Source organism: Centruroides sculpturatus, unplaced genomic scaffold (genome assembly GCF_000671375.1).
Source record: "Centruroides sculpturatus isolate CEXI.00-Female unplaced genomic scaffold, Cexi_2.0 scaffold174, whole genome shotgun sequence".
NCBI classification, from domain to species: domain Eukaryota; kingdom Metazoa; phylum Arthropoda; class Arachnida; order Scorpiones; family Buthidae; genus Centruroides; species Centruroides sculpturatus.
In genome coordinates, this window is record NW_019384420.1 from 852730 (window position 1) to 873414 (window position 20685).

Consider the following 20685-nt stretch of genomic DNA (forward strand, 5'->3'; position numbering starts at 1 on the left):
TGGCTATGTCTTGGGCTACTCAAATATTTTACGTTTTTGATACTAAATTAACATCTGAAGTATAATTTTTTATTGTTTTTATATTTTTCAATATATTTATTTTGTTTGTACAAAATAAAAAAAATAATTTTTTACGATACAATAGTCTTCGTTAGGCTTAACATCGACGAAAATTCAACTAGAAGCGACACGCAACGGAGAAAAATTTCAACATTGGATACGTTAAACTATTTTTTCGTACATAAATCGGTTATCCGAAATATCAGTTATACGAACAACCCCAGTCCCCAATTGATTCGGAAAATCGACGCTCTACTGTATATATATAAATGAGGATGTTTGCTTGTTTGCTATAAACTGCTAGGCAGTTCGACCAATTGCTACGAACCAGTTACGTTCACATATTTTTAACTTAGATCATGTACATCCCACCCTAAAATATCGATTGGATTTTTATAAATCAATTAATTTCTATCTATATTCGTTTGCTGGCTTTACACGTAACCATCTATTTGCAAAATTTAAGAAAATAATAAATTTAATTCTTACAAAAAGGATATAATCTTAAATAAATATATATATTACATTTACTTAATTATTGCGACAATGGTATAGAGCAAAATAGAAGCATAGAAGCGCTATCTCATTACTGCGACAGGTAGCATATAGAATTTGCCTGCGTGGAATCGAAAGTGTTACCCTGTGAAAAGTCTAAGTATTTAATTTTTCACGTCTGAAACGTGGAAAATTAAATACTTAGACTTTTACGGTCCGCGTTTTTTCATTTCTGAATGGTACTTTCTTAATTCTAATAAGCATCCTCCGGTAACCGAGTGGACAAAACTACCAAACACCGGTAGTTAGTAGTAGTTAGTTAGTCTTGGATTCGGCCATGGCCAACGGGCTGGCCACGTGGAGTTTTCCGGGTTTTTTTTTCACGTTAGTAACATCTAAATAGGGTCCAGCTTCCCATAAAAGTCTTTCCGGGATGCATCCCCTCGGCAGATCGCTCACGTGTCACCAAATAAACCAAACTAATTTTAACGAGCAATTATTTATCGCAACGCCAGACTGCAATTTTTCGTCACAATGTTCTCAATTCTTTTAATGGTGTCTTGCTCCTGTACATCATACTTTTCCCGTTAGCAATAGAATTCTATCCAGTATCTATCTAACTTCGTTCAGGGAAAAATTTTGAATCGTAGTAACCGGTCCAAACTGGAAGTTCGTATATCGTTAATCGAAGCTACTGTCCGTAAACTTTCCATATCTGATCTCGATTTTCATTTATCTAACTCCATTCTCGAGATTAAGGAATGACAGACATAGTGAGGACAGTGAAAATTTATAGATCTGCAATTTTTTAAAATTGCAACCCAATAATTTTTCTATAAACGTGATATTTACGAGGATATACTTCCCACGTAGTTTATACAATTTGTTGCAAAAATGTAAACACTTATTATATCAAAACAATTATTTTGGCATTGTTACAATATTGTTTTTATTTAAACAAGTTTTATATTAAACCTTTCCGACGTTAAGGTTAGTGACTTTCATCACACACGAGGCCTTCACAACCTATCCAACACGGACCACTTTCTAAATTTTAATATAGACCAGTATTAATTAGTAATCGTAGACCGTCTTCTCTTCCAGGAAGAGGTCAGCTACTACTTTTGACCAAATTATTTCAACACCCTTCCGCGACACTCCTTTATTCCTATCGGACTCACAGGTTTAGTGGAGTTCAAATAATAAAATTACATAATACAAAGTTACCGGCCAGCACAAAATGTTTTTAAGTGGTTTTTCGAGGGTGCCGACTTTAAATATTTGGTCCGTTTTTCGCTAAATTTGATTGGTTAGCAGATTATCAATTGATATTTGTTATGAATGACGCAGTTTCTTAGAGTTAACATTAGGAAAAATATGTCTTAAAAAATTTCAATTTAAAATCAATTGGTGTCTATTTGACCAATGAAATTGTGCTATTTCGTATCATCCGAGTATTGCCATAAGCATGACAATGGTAGGCTAAAATAACCTAACTATATGGTTTTCGTTCTAATGTTCGTTATATTATAGTATTTGATTTATATAACTAAAAAGATCAACTTACATAAGGGTTTATCATACCGAGCAACCAGTCTTAACACATTTTTAAAATTCTGTATTCCTCTAATGTACACGATTTGCAGAATTTAAACAATGTGTTAGATTGGTCACTTGATGTGATAAACCCTTACGTAAGATAACCTTTGTAAATATAAATCAAACAGTATAATATAATAGAAAGGTGAGAAGTACGAAATAACCTAATAATCTTAATCTTTGCTGTTGTTATTTTGCTGTTTTTTTTTTTGCCGGGCACATCTGCTAGTTTATTTATATAATACTGTAGTGTCATATATGGTTCATTTAGATTCAAGGTTGGAATAAAGTTTGGTTAATTTAACGAATAACATAATTAAATAGTGACACTCGCCTCTAATGACAATAACCTAGGACAGGTTTGGTTTATTTGTATACGACAACGCAGCATGGCGATCTGCCAAGGAGGAAATGCCTCCCGAAAAGTCATTTGTGGGAAACTGGCCCGAATAGAGGAGATGCAAGTGACGACACACGACTCCGCTCACATATACAGACATAAATCCTTTGTTTCCTACAAAATGGATAGGTTGACACACACAATTATGTGAACCGCCGGGGAGGTCGGAAACCGTCGACTCTCCCTTTTCGGCTTCAGGTCGTTAAACCTGCTCACTTGTCAAGATGGCTAAATTTCGAATGGTCCCGAAAGGTCGGGATTCTTTTTGTCAGGTCGAGTGGAGGAGGTGAGAGGGGTCGTCGACGAGGCGTAGGCGATATGCGAGTAAATGACACCATTTAACAATGGAAACAACGATTTATTAGATTAACGAAAAAAATAACAAATACAAAATCTAACATCTGGAGAAATGAATTTAGTTCGCTAGCTCCTAACTCGCGGAGAGAGAGTTTACATTTTATGTTCCCTACCTCTAGTATATTTTTACGTAGACGTTAGGTTGATGCCCTTATTCTTCCGATCGACGCAAAGTTAAAATCTTCCGAGACTTAATCCTTTTTGACCAGCCGTAGACTCCCCCGAGGAGGGGAAAAGAAGTCGCTTTTATAGCTTCGGGCTGGGGAAATTAGTCATGTGATCACCTACTGTGAGAGGTAGAGTTGGTCCTGCAGGTGTGGGGTTAAAGCTGTTCCCGGGACCAAAACAAAATGACGAATTCGGACTTTAACTATAAACTTTTTGTCTTGTAGCAGAGGAATGTCATTGTTCGAGGGTTGAATGTTTATATTAACGATGAAAGTTATAAGTTTCTATCGATATTTGATTCTTTTTTTCTGGCAATGTTATTTTAACGAGAAGGCGACAAATTTATTTCATATACGTCGAAAATTTGGGGAGAAAATGAACAATTTTGGTCTTACTCTGAGGTCGGATCTCACAATTAACTTTTAATCTAAAAATTACAAATAAAACAGGATTTTACTTAATTAATATTTAAACAAACTGAAGTAAAAGATGCAATGAAAAGATAAACCCTTTACCTTAATATCTCTTTCATACCTGGACTTAATGTTATAAAGCCAAATTACAGAAGGAAAAAATTTAGTTAAATAGAACAGTAATGTTTATGAAGAAAATATACATTTACATTTTCTCAGACTGTTATGGCATGAAAGAAGATATCAGAACGAATTACAGGGGCAATTGATAGAAATCCTGCCTTGTAAAGTAACTTTCATGTTATAAATTTTGTTGTCTCACTGCTTCCCAATTTTCTCTACTTTAAACACAATAGTAAATGTAGGCTATATGTGAGCATAACTTATTCTAAAATAATTCTTTATTTAAAAGAAAACCTGCAAGGCTGTATAATTTAGAATCTCCAGATTGGCTCCAACAATAAACACGAGAGAAAGAAACAGATCAAAGAGAGCAAGACAAGAACGATATGAACATGCTATGAAAGAAGAAAAAGTAGACATCCATCAGACTGAGGTTTCTTCCAATAAAGAAGTTTTTGAAGTTTCTTTCATAGACAAACTTCACAAACTTTCAGAAAACGTTGTACATTGAAAAACAGCTTCAGATTTGTGCAATAATGGAGAGAGTTGTATCTATGTCACAAATAAAACTTACTTCCAGTATGATACATAATTTGGAGCAGGAATGTGATGCACTTCAAAGCTGGATTTAATTTAAACATTCCAATCCGTTAGTTCGCGTCGACCCGTGACCTGACGGAACTGCAATTTGCTACAAATTTGAAAAAATTGTACACCCATAAATTCCCACTGTCGTCCGTCCGTCTGTTTTAATCTCGAGAACGGAGTTAGATGAAATCCGAGACCAGTTATCGAAACCTTAGGGACAAGAGGCCTCAATTAACAATATATGAACTTCCGATACACATCGGAAGTCACCGTTTTTTTAATTCAAAATTTCTCTCCGAAAGTATTAATAGATGACCGGACGACTCTATTGTTAAAGAGAGTATAATCAGGGATGTCGTTTCCACTATGGAAGGTAAGGAAGACTCCATATCTCACATTTTTGCAGGTATGGAATTCCATACCTCAGAATATTGAAAACATTATTTATAATTTATAAGGCAAGCCAAGGCACTTGCTCTCTGTATGAAAACAAACTTTTTCCTTGGATGTTGACCAATCGAACTCTTACATAATCCAAAGTATCAAAATTTTTGTAACTCTAAGCATGCATCACCATTTTGTGAAAGCAGGGTCCTGCTTTCACAAAATTCCATACCTCAACTTTTAAAGAACCGACACTCATGGGTATAACGTACAGGGGCAAGCCACTACTAATTTGAGGCTGAAAGCACATATTTTAAATTAAATAATTTAAAAATATGATTAAAAATTGCAGCCCGGAATCGTGACGATGTAACAATAAATCATTGCTTGTAATTATACAGTAGATAGTTTGTGAAAACTTTGGTTTCGACTTAAATGTAAAAATATAGTTTTTCATTGTGTCATATTATAAACCACAATATTGAAGTTAAAATCCTTCTAAGAGGTAATAGGGAGTTAATAATTGTGGGAAATGGAAGAAGCGTTGCATTTACCCATCAAAAATAGACAAAGAAAACATGCCAGTAAGTGCTAGTAGAAACTACACCATTAGGATGTGTATAAATAGTGCATTATATCCATCATTCTGGATAAGAAAACTATAAGACGAACTAACCTTTTGTTCGTTATGTTGTAGACAACAACTTTAGACACCGAAGCCGTGAGCCCGAAGAGGGATTGGAAAATTATCAAGTTCAACGAATTTTTCGCAGAAAAATAACTTATCAGAAAACGCGCCCGCCGTTTGGTGCGCTGCTCCGTGACTAAAACAAGCTTAAGCAATGGCATCGTCGAACGGTGCACACTCGGTAAGTAGTCCTACAATTTTTTGTTTATAGCATAGTTTATACGGATTATTCCCAAAAAATTATACGTGTTTTGGAAATGTTGAGTCAAATTAGTCTAGAATCGATTAATTTTATGGAAGAAAACCTTTCAAACAGCCGTAGTCCGTAAACTGCACACGTGCCGGGCTGTGATTGGCTCATTTAAGGATTCCTACAACGCAAAATTCTTATAAAGTGGAACGTATCCACCGCGTTATACGGGGTCGACTGTAATATATTATGTAAGATATATGGTACCGTACAAGGGCAATACCATATCGAGAGCATATATTTTAAATTAATTAAATATTGCAGACCGGCATTTTTTAAATTTATTTAATTTAAAATATATTATATATATAGAAATAAAATAATAATTAAAATTATTTTATTAGAGTCCATTTTCATTATCTGCTGGTTGGAAGAACATTTCAGCTGCACTATTCTCTAAGGGTCCGCTTATGTCAAGTAGTGAAACGTTTTCTAATGTACAGTACTTATAGTCCCAAACCCTTGTCCTGTTTTAATAGTATCATTTTCAGTATTGAAGATACACTCTAATTGTTCTTCAAGTTATTTTTTCAAGAACTGCCTTTTGAAGTCCTGTGTTATTGAGTCCAATTTTGGGATTGCAACCAAAAAGAGCTCGGTACGGTGATCTCCCGATAATCCGATGTAGAAAGCAATTATTATGCCATTGTACGAAGTAGCAGCCAATGCCCCACTTTGTTGAAGTGTTTTCCTGCATCCAACTACGAAGCATGTTTTCAATTTCTTAGTTGCTTCTTTCTATACTCCCTTGAGTCTGTGGATGACGTGGAGGCCAGACATACGCATTCTGGTCCCAGCGTTATCAATTCCTGAATGATATTTGACAGAAATTCACGACCATTGTTACTTTGAAGGATGCGTGGAGCTCCAAATTCAAGAAATATTTTGAATTCTAAGGCTGCCCCTATTGTTCTTTTAGAGCCTTAAATAAACAAACTTAGTAGCATTATCTTGATAATTCAAAAGCCATTTGAAATGTCCTCTAGCGAATGACTTCAGGTCAATCAAATCAACTTGGCCTCTTACATCAAAATCTTTTGAGACAATCGGTAGATTAACAAGACCTTTAGGAAGTTGCGATCTTCAAGCAAACTCTGTACCAGAGAAACAAATAAGGTATTTCATTCACCGGCTTTGAAATTGAATGCTTATTTTTTAAGAGCGTAATCATTTTATCCCGGCTTCCATGGTCAAAGTTTTCTGAATTTATAACAATTTTTCATAGTATTCATAGAAAGGTAGAATAATGTTAATTGGTTCATTTTGATCTTTACGCTAAATTATCAAGTTTTCTTTTCCTCCAACATACAACAATCATATAAAAGAGACTCTGGAGTTGTACAGAATTTGTCAGTTTTACTTTTTTCTTTAATAAAAGATTTTTGTAAATTAAGAACTACAATAAGAATTAATTATAGAAATCTTTTAAACAAGAAAAATATAAAATTTTGAAAAGAATGCCTTCTGAAAATGGCGATTGTCGAAAAAAATTAAGTTAACCACAATAAAAAATATAGCTTGTTAATTTATTAAATACTGGACAAAAAACTTTTAAATTTATTTATGTACACTTATTAAATCCGAAAATTCTATAGTAATTTACAATTAGTAGTAATTTAGTAATTAATTAATAAATGATTTTAGTATTTTTTCGTATTTTATTTGAAAGCATCTGTCATGTTGAAGTACAGTATAGGTGTCGTTACGACATCACATGGATCCAAGATCATGTAAAATCACGGGATTTGGCTATCTTTGCAGTGTGCAGTGTTTGACGTTCGCCAGTCCGGCCATAAGTGTGCACGGAGACCATTCAAAATTTTCTCGCTAAATGCATAAATTTTGCGTCCAGAGTCTAAGGACTATATAGAGGTTGCGAGGTTTTCCAAATTTAAATTATTTTTTAAAAAATTGTTCGGAAATATTCTGAAAAATGAACGAAGAGTTGGTTTTCCCTCCTCTCTTTTCCACAGAGAAGATGGCACCACTATTTATAATCGAAATTATTTTCATTCCTGCGAATTTGCGCTTTTCCCAATTTTACTATCTTTGTACCCTTTGGGCAAGTAATTGTACTGGTAATCATACCTATCGTGAGTTCAGCCATTCTCACAATGAAGGTAATTGAATGGTGAGAGACAGGGTCTGATACTGTATATTCGGAATGAATCTTTCTGGGATTTCTCACTTGGTACCTTAGAGCAGTAAGCTGACACCTTATGTGCCACAGCAATCCGGCTATCTTATCATAATCGTAATCATCGAAAGGAAAATGACAACAAAAGATTTATTGTGAAGATGTCACAATACCAGGCTGCAATATTTCATCACAACGTTCTCAATTTTAGTAGTGTCCTGCCTTCATCATATTTTTCCTGTTAGCAATAGTGTCAGGTCATCATCTAACTAATTCCATTTAGAGGAAATTTTTAATTGAAACAGCATGATTTATGGTGCAAACCAGAAGTTCGTATATAGTTAGTTACTCGGGGAAGGAGGCCCCGAGTAACTAACTATATACGATAATATAATCACTATATAATCATTCCATATCTGATCCCAACTTCCATCTAATTCCTTTCTTCAGGTTAAGGAAAGGCATTCAGACACAAAAACAAACTTCAGGCTTACAATTTTTGAAAATTGTTGACCAAAAATGTCTCCAAGTTTGTTTGTACATTTTCTTTTGGTTCAACTTTTTTCAAGTTGGTATTTTTACACACTGTGTTTGGAATTGCTTATCCTGAAAGTTGCAATCCTATCACTATACAAAATGAAGTATTTAACTTTTTCATCATATGCTAGAAACTACAATTCTCTAGCCCAACGCTGACTGTCAATTAGGTGTAGGGCGATTTTTGAGGAAAAAAGTAAGGCATGTTATATATTGCATTTTCATTTATTTCCTTAATTTAAATATTAATTTACATTTATTAAATAATAAAAGACATAAGTTGGTAACAATTTTTAAACTGCTATTTTATACGTGTAAAATGTGAAAACAACTTTTATATTACTTTTATGTCATCATCCAGTAAATAGCATTACTGATTTGGTCATCTTCAATTTAACCTTAATCCTTTATTGCAAATTTGGATTTTTCCAACCTCCGAAAGCTTTCTCTAATTCCATGGCAACGGATATTGTTAAATGATCTTTATTGAGACCTCCGACAACTTGTATGCCTAAAGGCAAACCTTCAGAGCTTAAACCCAAAGGGCATTGGGTTACTGGCAATCCCAGAATATTAAAAATAGCTGTATAACTAGGATTATGAAATTTAAATATTGATTGGTTGTGAAATATTGCAGTTTCAGGTTGAGAAGGATATAAAAATATTCCGTCATCAGCAAGAATGCTTTCGAATTCTTTTTTTAATTCATTTGCCATACGAATAAATTTATTTTCTTTTTTAACTTTGTTGCGATTTCGTTTTTCAAATATAGCAAACAATATGCATGGTAAAGTAAAATCAGACATTCCTATACACCATTTTAATAATTCTAAAATTAGATTGACTTCTCCTTTCTTCTGTACCATAATTGAAGCAAAAGATGGAGCTGGAATACTTGCCATATTTTGACTCCAAATTGCAAAGGACAATTTCATCTTTCTTATATTTACTTTGATTGGTTTAATATTGTATTTTTCTTCAAAATGCTTCAAAACCTGAAATTAAATTATAATTAATAATAGATAAATTGAACAACAATATTATATCATTAACATAATCCATTAACAGAACAGTGTTCTATAACATATGAGTTCTTTTATTTGCAAAAACAGCATATGTCAAACAAAATACATACTGTTGAGAAAATTGAAAAAAACTATTTCTATTAAATTGCAGTACAGGTATACATCTTTTTCTCCCATTTGCCAAAACAGTGAGATATTCTGAAGGTTTTAGTATACTGCCAAAATATTCTTTGACAGGATCCAAGAAAAATAAAATTTTTGATAACTGACATAATAACTGTGGGAATAAACTTTTTGGGAAGAACAGTCATGCTCTTCCCAGAAACTTTATTCTCACATTTTTTTTTTTTTTGCATGAAAAGTTTGCACGTGTCATTTCTGAGTCCTCATGGCCACTGCTGTTGTTGTCCTCTTCAATATCCCCATACTGTTTATCACCTACAACACTTGACAGACTTTCATAGAACTTCTTACTTTCTGCCTTCTGTAGGAAAGCTGTGGCTTCAGGCAGTCCACAAGTTTCTTGACCTGTATAGGTATTGGATCTTTGTAGGTTTATGGCAGTGTTAACTCATTGATCCACTTTGTGGAACTTCTAATCNTTTAACATAAGTATTTTTCGAATAGTGTTTCCTCTCGGAATATGCTTGTATGCTTCTTATATAGTTCTCTCTATAGTATTTCCCCCCGTGATTCGTATTATACTTGTATCTCTTAGGTTCTCGCTTATAGTATGTCACAGGTATGGCTGTACAAAAATGAATGCTTTTGCCATCAGGCATAATTAATCTAGTTCCTTTATGGTCTATTTTGATATTTTCTCTCTCTAGTATATCCTTTCCTATGGTTCCGTCACATGGATATGTATCTCTCACTATTCTACACGTAACGCTAAATTTATTTCCTCTTAGTTTAAACTCAGGGGTTGCATTTCCTATCTCGGGACTTAGTCTATCGGACTCCGTTATGGGCGTTGGCCATCGGGAGGGAACGTATGTGGAGTTTGTATGCTTCGGATCTGTCGAAGAACTCCCCGAATTCTGACTAAATCTCTCCTTTTATTTCCAAATTTTTGTCCAATCATCGTCCAGTAGCTCTTCGTGAGAACCGACGAAAAGGGGGACGAATGAGGGGTAGCCATTTCCCATTTGAGCGAGATTTTTAACGGATAGGTAAAAACAGAGGATGTACGGACTTCCTTCAACGGAAGTAGCATCTGTTATCTATCTTTTCCCACGACTAAAACACCAATTTTTCACCAAAAACGAAGTATTATTTTGTGTGAATATTTAAGCATATTTAATAAAAATTATTAAATGAGGCCTAGGGGCCTTTCGGATCTCACATAACTACAAATGTTTTATTTTTCTTAATACTGAATCATTGGGCTGCAATTTGAAAAAATGTAGACCTATAAATTCCCACTGTTGTCTATCCATCTTTCCTTAATTAATCTCAAAAATTGAGTTAGATAGATGAAACTGACCAGATAAGATTAGAGGTGGGAGGCTCCAATTAACAGTATATGAACTTTAAATGCAAACTGGAAGTCTCATTATTTCAATTCAAAATTTTCCTGTAAGAAGTTAGATAGATGATGGCAGGACTCTGTTGCTAACAGGAAAAGTATGATGTACAGGGACAAGACACTACTAATTTGAGTGGAGAGCATATATTTCAAATTAAATAAATTAAAAAAATGATTATAAGTTACAGCCTGGCATTGTAACAATGTTACAATAAATAAATGCTCATTTATTCGATAAATTTTTGAAATCAGTCCTGTCGGAATTATTAGATAATTTACTACACTTGAATGTTTTTCTTGTAATGTAGAATTAAAGTTAAATTAATGATAACATAGCAAACCATACAAACTAAAAAAATCCAGCAACAAGTTGCTTAACTTTCCTGGCAACAACATTGAAAACCGCATGTGGTGCCATCTATTATGATATTTTATTAAATTAAGCAATTTATATTTTTAATTATTCTAAAATAGCAAAAATCTTAATTTTGAGGTTAGAGATGAGTTTTATAAAAAAATTTTAAATGCTAGTAACATGTATAATCATAATTAAGTCCAACCCTGTTCGAGATATGACACACGACCCCCCTTTATCTCCCCATCTCCTCGACCTTTAACCAACAAAATTTAATAGCATCAAGCTCCTAACATACAAACCTCCCTGCAAAATTTCAGAAATTTTTGACAAAAAGCACGGATGTTATTAAGCTTCAAAGAGGGTGAACAAAATCATGCCTCCCCATAAACACATTAATATCCATATATGCAGAAAAAAAACCCAAATTTTTTACATTTCTTGACATTTCAAGGTCCTACTGAGTGCAGAAATGTAAAAATCTTGAAAGAAAATTTCTGACCAACTGCCATACTTTCCCTCTGTTATATATATAACAGAGCTGGGATAGTAAAATGATAGAATTCCAGATAATAAAAACATAATGCAAATCTTAAACACTTTCATGTATCTCCAAAGAAACCAAAATTAAAATTTAAAACCAATTTTTAAAAATTTTGAAAAGTATAATTCCTTACATATTCTTTANCTGAAATTAAATTATAATTAATAATAGATAAATTGAACAACAATATTATATCATTAACATAATCCATTAACAGAACAGTGTTCTATAACATATGAGTTCTTTTATTTGCAAAAACAGCATATGTCAAACAAAATACATACTGTTGAGAAAATTGAAAAAAACTATTTCTATTAAATTGCAGTACAGGTATACATCTTTTTCTCCCATTTGCCAAAACAGTGAGATATTCTGAAGGTTTTAGTATACTGCCAAAATATTCTTTGACAGGATCCAAGAAAAATAAAATTTTTGATAACTGACATAATAACTGTGGGAATAAACTTTTTGGGAAGAACAGTCATGCTCTTCCCAGAAACTTTATTCTCACATTTTTTTTTTTTTTGCATGAAAAGTTTGCACGTGTCATTTCTGAGTCCTCATGGCCACTGCTGTTGTTGTCCTCTTCAATATCCCCATACTGTTTATCACCTACAACACTTGACAGACTTTCATAGAACTTCTTACTTTCTGCCTTCTGTAGGAAAGCTGTGGCTTCAGGCAGTCCACAAGTTTCTTGACCTGTATAGGTATTGGATCTTTGTAGGTTTATGGCAGTGTTAACTCATTGATCCACTTTGTGGAACTTCTAATCAAAATATTTTTGTATGGCCCAGAATATGTGTCACGAATGTGAATAGCCTCTTCGTCTTCAGTGACTTATAATCCTTACTGATTTGAGATTCAATGTTTACTCAATAAGTGGGTGATGCTTACACACCTGCAATTGGGAGTCATGACACACTTTCCTATTTATTTCCTTTTGTGGTTTGTGTGGCTAATTCCACAAACCTTAGCCTCTCAAATAATGTCTTCTTTCCTCTTTCTTGGCTGCAAACACCCACCAATATCTGACATCTTCAAATGATGTTGAGTTTACTGCAATCCAGAATACCTTTCAATGTAGTTGGCCATCTTTTAAGTCAAATCTTTTTCCATAAAAACAGCAGATGTCTTTGACATTTACTGTTTTTGAGAATAAATCTTGATATTACCTGCTGACATGTGTTGTTTTTGTAAAACCTCAAAACCTTTCACATAGAATATCTTTGTTGGCATTTGCTGTTGTTGCATATTTCATGGGCAAGTCACCCACCATTAGAGTTGTTTGATGCAATGAAAAGCCCATTTTTTCCAATTTTGATATATGTTATTTTTCAAAAAAGGTCTCATATATAGCCATCTCAAAGCCTGATAATTATATTAAAGCCAAACAATTGCTGAATTAAATTATTTGGCTTTAATATAATTATAGTGGTAATGAGGCCTGATTTAGTCTGGCAATTGTTTGACTTTAACAGTGTTCAGTTTTTATAAGTCATATATCATGTAAGAATAATTGTGGATGTACTGTATATGTCTAAATGCAAAAAATTCTTCTGAGAGAATAAATTTTCACATTAAATGCTATATTTTTGATATTTTTAGTATTTATGTATCTTAAGTTATGTCCTTATTATTGCAAGAAATTGTAAATAAGAGGAATATAATTTTACTTCATAAAGTTGTAAAATAAATTTAAAATTTACTACATCAGTAAAATTAGAGACTGAAGTGCAAAAAATGCTCAAAATGCATATCCCTATATTAAAGAAAGAATATATCTTGTTTAGTTTGGCTTCCAAAAACAAAAAACTAACTTACTACACATGTTTCATTAAATAATGATAAGACAATTGTTTATATATATATATATATAACATAAACAATAAGAAACACGTTTAGCAATACAAGAAATATACAAGATCATTCACATAAACAATAAAGCCCTCAACTTAATGAATAATTGGGGGAAAGGAGTGTCTGCTATTGCCAAAAGTCCATTAAATCTAATCTGTTTTAAAAATGTATCAATAATGAACTTAAAATGTGCAAGATATGTTAAAATGTTATTATGATAATATACATTTAGTAATTTATGCCCATTGTTCCAACCATTTAGTATGCTCTACTCATGAATAAAAAAGTTTTTAAATTTTTCCTATAAGATAGAAATTTTTTGTCTTAAATCAAGAGTTTACAGAATTTGTAAACAAAAATATTATTATAGTATATTTGACAATATTTTGTCAGTTCCATTTTGAGGTTCCAGACACTGTGTTCCAGACACTGTGCTCATGTACCTGTTGCACCTTCCTAGTTATGGCACTGCACATATGCAATAACTAAAAAATTGCACATTCTAACAGCACTAAAGCCAGAACAGAGTTAAACTGAACAATACAAACATCTTCCACACTTTTCCAGAACTGTTTCAATTCTTCAACAACTGAACTGAGAACATTTGTTGGAGAATTAAAATAGTGCTGGAAAAGTTTGGAAAGTGTCTGTATTGGTAAATTGCACTTTCTATCATAATTGTTAATGGATAACTTTTTAGAAAAAAAAAATGTCAAAATTTGCCATTGAAGTAGTTTTTAGGCTGTGAATTTTTCAAGTAACTTAAAAACTTAGTAGTTTACCATTCTGAATAATTTTGGTGCCTGAGACAGTTGTTGCTCTGTCTCATCTATCCTTATGATCCTTACAGTTCCATATGGATAGATGAGACACGTATAATTTTATTTTTTTTCATTACCTTCTCTTTTTCAAATTTCCAAAATTTTAATCTCATAATGTCAGTATAGATTTATACAGTGGCATAGCGTGGGTGTCAGCCTCCCAGGGCAAAGGAAAATTTTGCTGCCTCCTTATTTAGGTATCTCAATTTAAAAGACTAAAATTCTGTTTTGTCACAGAATAAGCAATGAAAAATTCCGTGCTAGTGTGCTACCTTTTTAAAATTGCTGACCCGGACAGCAGGTGAGGTTTGTTCAAACAGAAGTTCCTGACGCATGCGTAATGTCATTTTGCTACGTGAAGAATAACGTGCAATTCATGCCAGTTCTAAATCAGTTACAGTTAGGGACTAGGGAGATTTGGGTAGGAGTAACGTAAGTAACCTAGATGACTTAGCTCTATTGGATATTGGAGATGTGTATGAATATGAATTGTGCAACCAAAAAAAAGGAAAAAAAAAAGGGTCGACAGGTTGTGCACAATATTTCCGGACAAAATTAATGATTCACCCAGACAGTGGGTCAATTCCCAGACTGTCCAGGTGAAAACAGGACGGGTGGTAACACTATTTCGTGCTCATTTCAATCCATCTGAATCGTAGATGCGACAAAAATATGAAATAAAATGGTTCAAATTTTTACAAGATATTATTATTATTTATTGTGAAAATTTGCTGCCCCCTAAAAGTGCCGCTCCTGCCGCCCCCACTACGCTACACCACTGGATTTATAAATATCAATAGGTTTTTCATTTTAATATTTAACTGATTCATGTTTTTAATTCTTTTTATACAAAACTTACAGTAAAAACTGACAAAACAAAATAGAATCTGGACAAATTTTTGAAATTGTTATCAAAATTCAAAATGTGTCAATTTATAGGTGTTTACATAACAGAATTTGAAAAACAGATATTAGATGACATATAACATTCTCTTGAGAGAATTTTATGTTTATATTTGCATATATTTCTGTTGAATTTGTAAATGTGATGAACAACAGTGAAATAAAGCTTAAGTTTCATTTTAAAAATTGATGCTTTTAGATTAATATAAAAATTTTTTTAAATACTCTAATTCAACATTCTTAAAACCAAACATTCTTAAAACTGTAGGAACTGTTTACAATGTAGTGTTAGGCATTCATTTTATATTGTATTTTTTTTTTTTATTGTTGATGTACGTTATTATTTGTCGGGTTTTACCATTTTTGTAACGCGTCGTCGTCAGTTTCCCTTCCTGTCACTCGCCACCTTTTGGCGGTGGTCAGTGGGCTTCTGATTGGTTGTTGAGGTGGCCGCATCATAAGGGGATGGAAGAATCAAACTTAGAAGGATATAAAAGGAGTGATCCCACAAATTTTTTACCTTTTTTTTTCCTAGAAACCTTCGTGAACTGTCCTCCACGAGAGAAAGTGGAAGAAGACAAAGGACGAGGAAGGAAGGTAAGGGGTCACCACGTACTAACAATAGACTGTCGAGATTAATTGTATTGGAAAAAGAAAGAAATCAAATCCCATCGAGCATTGAAGATACGAGAGACGTGAATTCGAAGTGTAGATGAAGGAACATCGATTGTTAGCAACTGAGTAATAGATTGTAAATTTTTTATTATCTGTACTTGTGAACAACGGAGCTACAACCACGTGTACGCGAGCATAATCTGATATAAAATCGAGTGTTTTTATATTGAGGTGTGTTGTGTGTGAGGTCCTCATTTGCTTTCTCTTACCCTACTTTAAGACCTGGTGTATTTCGGTGCCCGCAAATGTCTACAACAAACCTGAATGCAACTGCCAAAATCCAAAAACTTACATTGGCAAAACAGGCCGGCCACTAGAAACAAGAATTAAAGAACATGAAGCTGCCATCCACCTAAAACATAACACCTCCCCATAACACCTTCCACACAAGTAACAATAATTTCCAAATTAATAAAAACAATATAAAAGTGTTACATTTAGAAAAAGATCCATATAAAAGGAAATTTAAAGAACACATAGAAATCAAAAAACACCCCAAAGATAACTTAATTAATATCTCAGAAGGCATGTCAATAGACCCCCAATGGTATAAACTAATAGAGTGCGCCACCACGCATTAAAGATTGTTTAAAAGCACACCCCCTTGTACAGAATGTCAGGAATGGTTTAAATAACATTACTTGTCAGTATACTCTTACTCCATGAACACCAGATAACACCAGTTGTCAATTTTTACTCTGTTTCATCTTCATTGGGAATAATACATTTTAACTAAAAACGTAAGTTTTTATAGATATTTTGAAATTAATAATCTATGTTATATATTTTTCATTTAAATGTTATGTTAAACAGCCACGCCCTTTACTTTTTACATATTATAGAAAATAGTCATACAACTATGTAATAAAACTATGGTCATGAAAGTCTATCCTGTACCATTATGTAACATGTAAGTTTTTTATGTTATTGTCACCCCACGTTTTCGTTACATCCTACTTACCAATGTCATGAAACTCACTTTGTTTTTTGTAATTTTAACAGCACTGAAGAGGGGTTGGGAATACAAGCCAACCCGAAATGCATCTGAATTTAAGAAAGTGTTTTAAATAAACTGTAACGTTTTTCTAACTAATTGCTGTTTGATCATCTACCAAAATTATTGTTTGGATTGCAAAGACGCTACACACAGAACTCTAATTTGTTTTTGATTATAAGAAAATAAACAATAAACAGTCATATTCAGTCCTGTTTATTAAATTTAATAAACAGGATTGAATAAATTTCTTTTTTTTTTGTGTGTGTATTTATGATAGAATTGAATATAGTTTGAGATAAATCCACACATTTTTAATTTATGGCTATATTAATCTTCTTTGAATCTTTAGAAAGATTTTCTAACTTCTGAATTATAAAAATAATGTTAAATATAGAACTGACTTCTGAGAAAGAATGAATATTTAAAGAATAATTGTTTAATGAAATGTAATTTCTTAAATAATTACAATGTGAAATCTAAGCAATATATAAAATCGTCAGTAAAAGAATAATGCAAATTACAAAATAACCATATTTTAATATGGTTTAAGAATTTACTTATATTTAGTTTATTTATTATTTTAACATTATTATACAATTGTCAACATATAAGATGTGAATCATAGATTATATCTCACAACTCAGTATAAAATATTTTAAACTTTACTTTTACTCAAAAATGTATTTATGTACTTCACCCTTAATGTGACATAAAATACTAGTTTTCTATAGATTTTAATTAAAAGCATTACACATACAGGTTGTCAGTTTCTAAGATAGTTTTAAAATTAAAAAAGTCTATTTACTGGATGAGGTGAATATATGAGAATAAAATGATATAGTACATATTATGATCCTGATTATTGAATATTGTATGTAGCAAGGTACAAAATACAAATTTGGAACTTACCTGTTTTTGGGCATTTACTAATTCTGAATTAACTGGTGAGCTCAATGGATTTCCACCATCATTTTCCATATAGTAAATCTTTAACTTGCTAATATTTACCTAAAATGTATAAGATAGCTTGATTTTAATTATTTGAAAATTAATGATTTTAAATGTTTTATTTATTTAAGTTAAATACATTATTGACTACATAATTTTAAATTTATAGTGGGGCATCTTATCAAATTTTTTTCTGTTAAACTAATATTAATCCATATCAACACTTGCCTTGATATGGACTAATATTGCCGCGGCTTGCTCTTCCCACCGGGTCATTCATGGGGTAGAGGTTAGCGGCTTGGCCTATCGAGCAGAAGTTGCCGGTTCAACCCTCATTGATGCAAGTTTTTTTTTTGTGTGGGTATGTTCTCCCGGTCTGAGAACTTATGTAAATACCAACCAATTACCATGTTTCTACCATGTCTCTTTAAGATATAACAGCCAGCTCTCAGGCTGAGAGGGCTTCTTGTTCTCCTACTGCAAGCTGCAGGAGTTGTACATTGAGTTAATAAATCCCTTTGTGTTTCTAACGATTGATTGCCGTTTGTTCCCGCGACAATATTACAAACAAATTTTTAATAATTAACAAGTATTACACATGTTTACCTAAAGGTGCCAGTTATGGATATAATGACTAGTATTCAGAATATATTTTTTCTATAGCTACAGAGCAAGATGGAAACAAGTTGGACTATGATAGCCTTTAGTCAGGCAAGTGGGGAGGTCCATTCTTTCATGAAATTATAAGTAGAAAGTGGTTCTGGGAAATAATAAAATATCTTTCAATATCTGGCAAACACAATCCCATTGTCTGCAGATGGACAAGTTTGCCATGGCCTTCGAAATTTTGAATACATTCATGAAAAATTTTCAGAACTGCTATATCCTTGGCCCATCACAATAGATGAACAACTTCCTTCAAAAGCAAAATGTTGCTTCATCCAATTTTTGGCTAATAAGCCTGATAAGTCTGGTCTACAGTTTTGAATGGCTATTGAGGTGGACTCCAAATGGTTTTCCTTATCTCAGAAAGAAGCAAGACAGGCTTCTGATCAGTCACTCAGAGAATATGTTGTGTGTCTAATGAAACCAAATGAAAGCAGGAAAAAATGCAATAGTGGATAACTTTTTACAACTGTAAAATTAGCTTATATAAAGAAGAAGATGAGCTTAGTTGGCATTGTAAATAATGCTGAAAAGAAAGTGCCATTCAGATGAGACCCTAAACAAGCTCAATTTTACAACATAACACTTCTCAGAAATGCAGATTCATTGCAAATATGACAGTCTATCATGAAAAAAGAATAAAATTACAATTGTCTTTTCAATATTACATGCCATCAATATTACAATTGAAGACAGTACTATAAAGTAAATGCCAGAGACAATCTTGTTTTATACTAGCATGAAACATTGTCAACATTGTTAACCAAATGTCAAGGAAGTATACAGTAAAAGATGCATTGCAACTGTCAGGGGCGCCGCTAGCTGTTTGAACGCCCGTGTGCAATACCGATTATGCCGCCCCCTGTTTAACTACGATTACCTATGCTGAGCTTGCCAGAAAGGCTCTTTGCCGCCCCCTGGACGTGCCGCCCGCGTGCGGTGCACGCCTTGCACGCCCGCTTACGGCGGCCCTGGCAACTGTACCTGCCCATGTTTTCTTATAATTTTCTTTATTTAGCAATCATCAATTAGTAATGATCGTTTTCAAGGAAATAACTGCTTATTGAATTATCATGGCAACTTTATTTTAGAGCTGGCAGAAAACCTTCAGTGATATATTAGCAATGAAAGTGTTCTAGCAGTAAGAACATTTTAACTGGTACCTGGCTCCTGGAGTTAACTGGCACAAATGTCAAGTTCAAAAGTGCACTAAATGTAAGTGCATAAATAAGACATCAAAAAATTACAAAATACAAAAACTCCATTTGTGGACAGTGCATAACCAAACATATTTACTGTATTTTGTATAATGTATAGTTTTAAATGGAAAAATGCATGGTTACAACTATAATCTAAATAATTCTTCTTTGTCATATAAAACAAAAGTTTGTATTGTTCAATCAATTATGCTATGCCACTTACTTAAAATGAAATTAATTTGCAATGTACAACTGACACTTTTTAAAATAAATTGGCCATTTCTATACTGGTCATACTGACTGGCAATGGGACCTTTAAGTAAAATAATTTTTTGGCATTTCTAGTGTTAAAATCTTACTTTTATTTATTATTTAATTATATAATGAATAAAATATTCTTTATACTTTTTATTATGTATTTTGAATCATTTTTAATTTTAGTATAAATAAAAAGAAAAAATAGGTTTCTACTTCCACAACTATTGACCATTCAGGTGAGGACCAGCATTAGATCAAAACAAATTTTTGACATGACTGATTTCTCCTACATCAGACTATGTCATATTAACTTAAAAATATTTTTGAAAAATGACAGAATAGTTTAAATATAAACTTTATCCTGTCTCTTTTTAAAACATTTCTAAGTTAATATGAATAAAACCAGAACTATTGTTTATCTTTGTTTGTCCATGTTCCAACTTATTAGATAATTAGCTAATTAATTAATTAGTTAGATAATTAGAAAATAGATTAAATAATTGAGTTTGAAATATTTTATCTTGTTAAAGAACCCTTAATATTCAGTATTTAGGAAAATAATGTATCAAAACCCCAATTGAGTTAAACAGTTCAATAAATTTGAGTAAACCAGTTTGATTTGGCATGTAAATCCCTATGCTGGACAATCAGGGAAAGAAAATGACTTTGAATAAATATGAGTTCAAATTATCTTGGTTTGAGTTAAC

General features: G+C 32.7%; 1 protein-coding gene across 1 annotated transcript in view; it reads right to left on the bottom strand.

Annotated features, from left to right (window-relative positions):
- Positions 1–7102: 7102 nt before the first annotated feature.
- Positions 7103–20685, bottom strand: part of LOC111619400 (fatty-acid amide hydrolase 2-like) — a 42223-nt gene continuing 28640 nt past the window's right edge. The window contains exons 6-7 of the mRNA XM_023361104.1: positions 17817–17915; positions 7103–9194 (exon numbers count right to left, since the gene is read on the bottom strand). Coding sequence (XP_023216872.1) covers positions 8607–9194; positions 17817–17915 — 687 coding nt within the window. The 3' untranslated portion in view covers positions 7103–8606. The remainder of the gene's footprint in view (positions 9195–17816; positions 17916–20685) is intronic.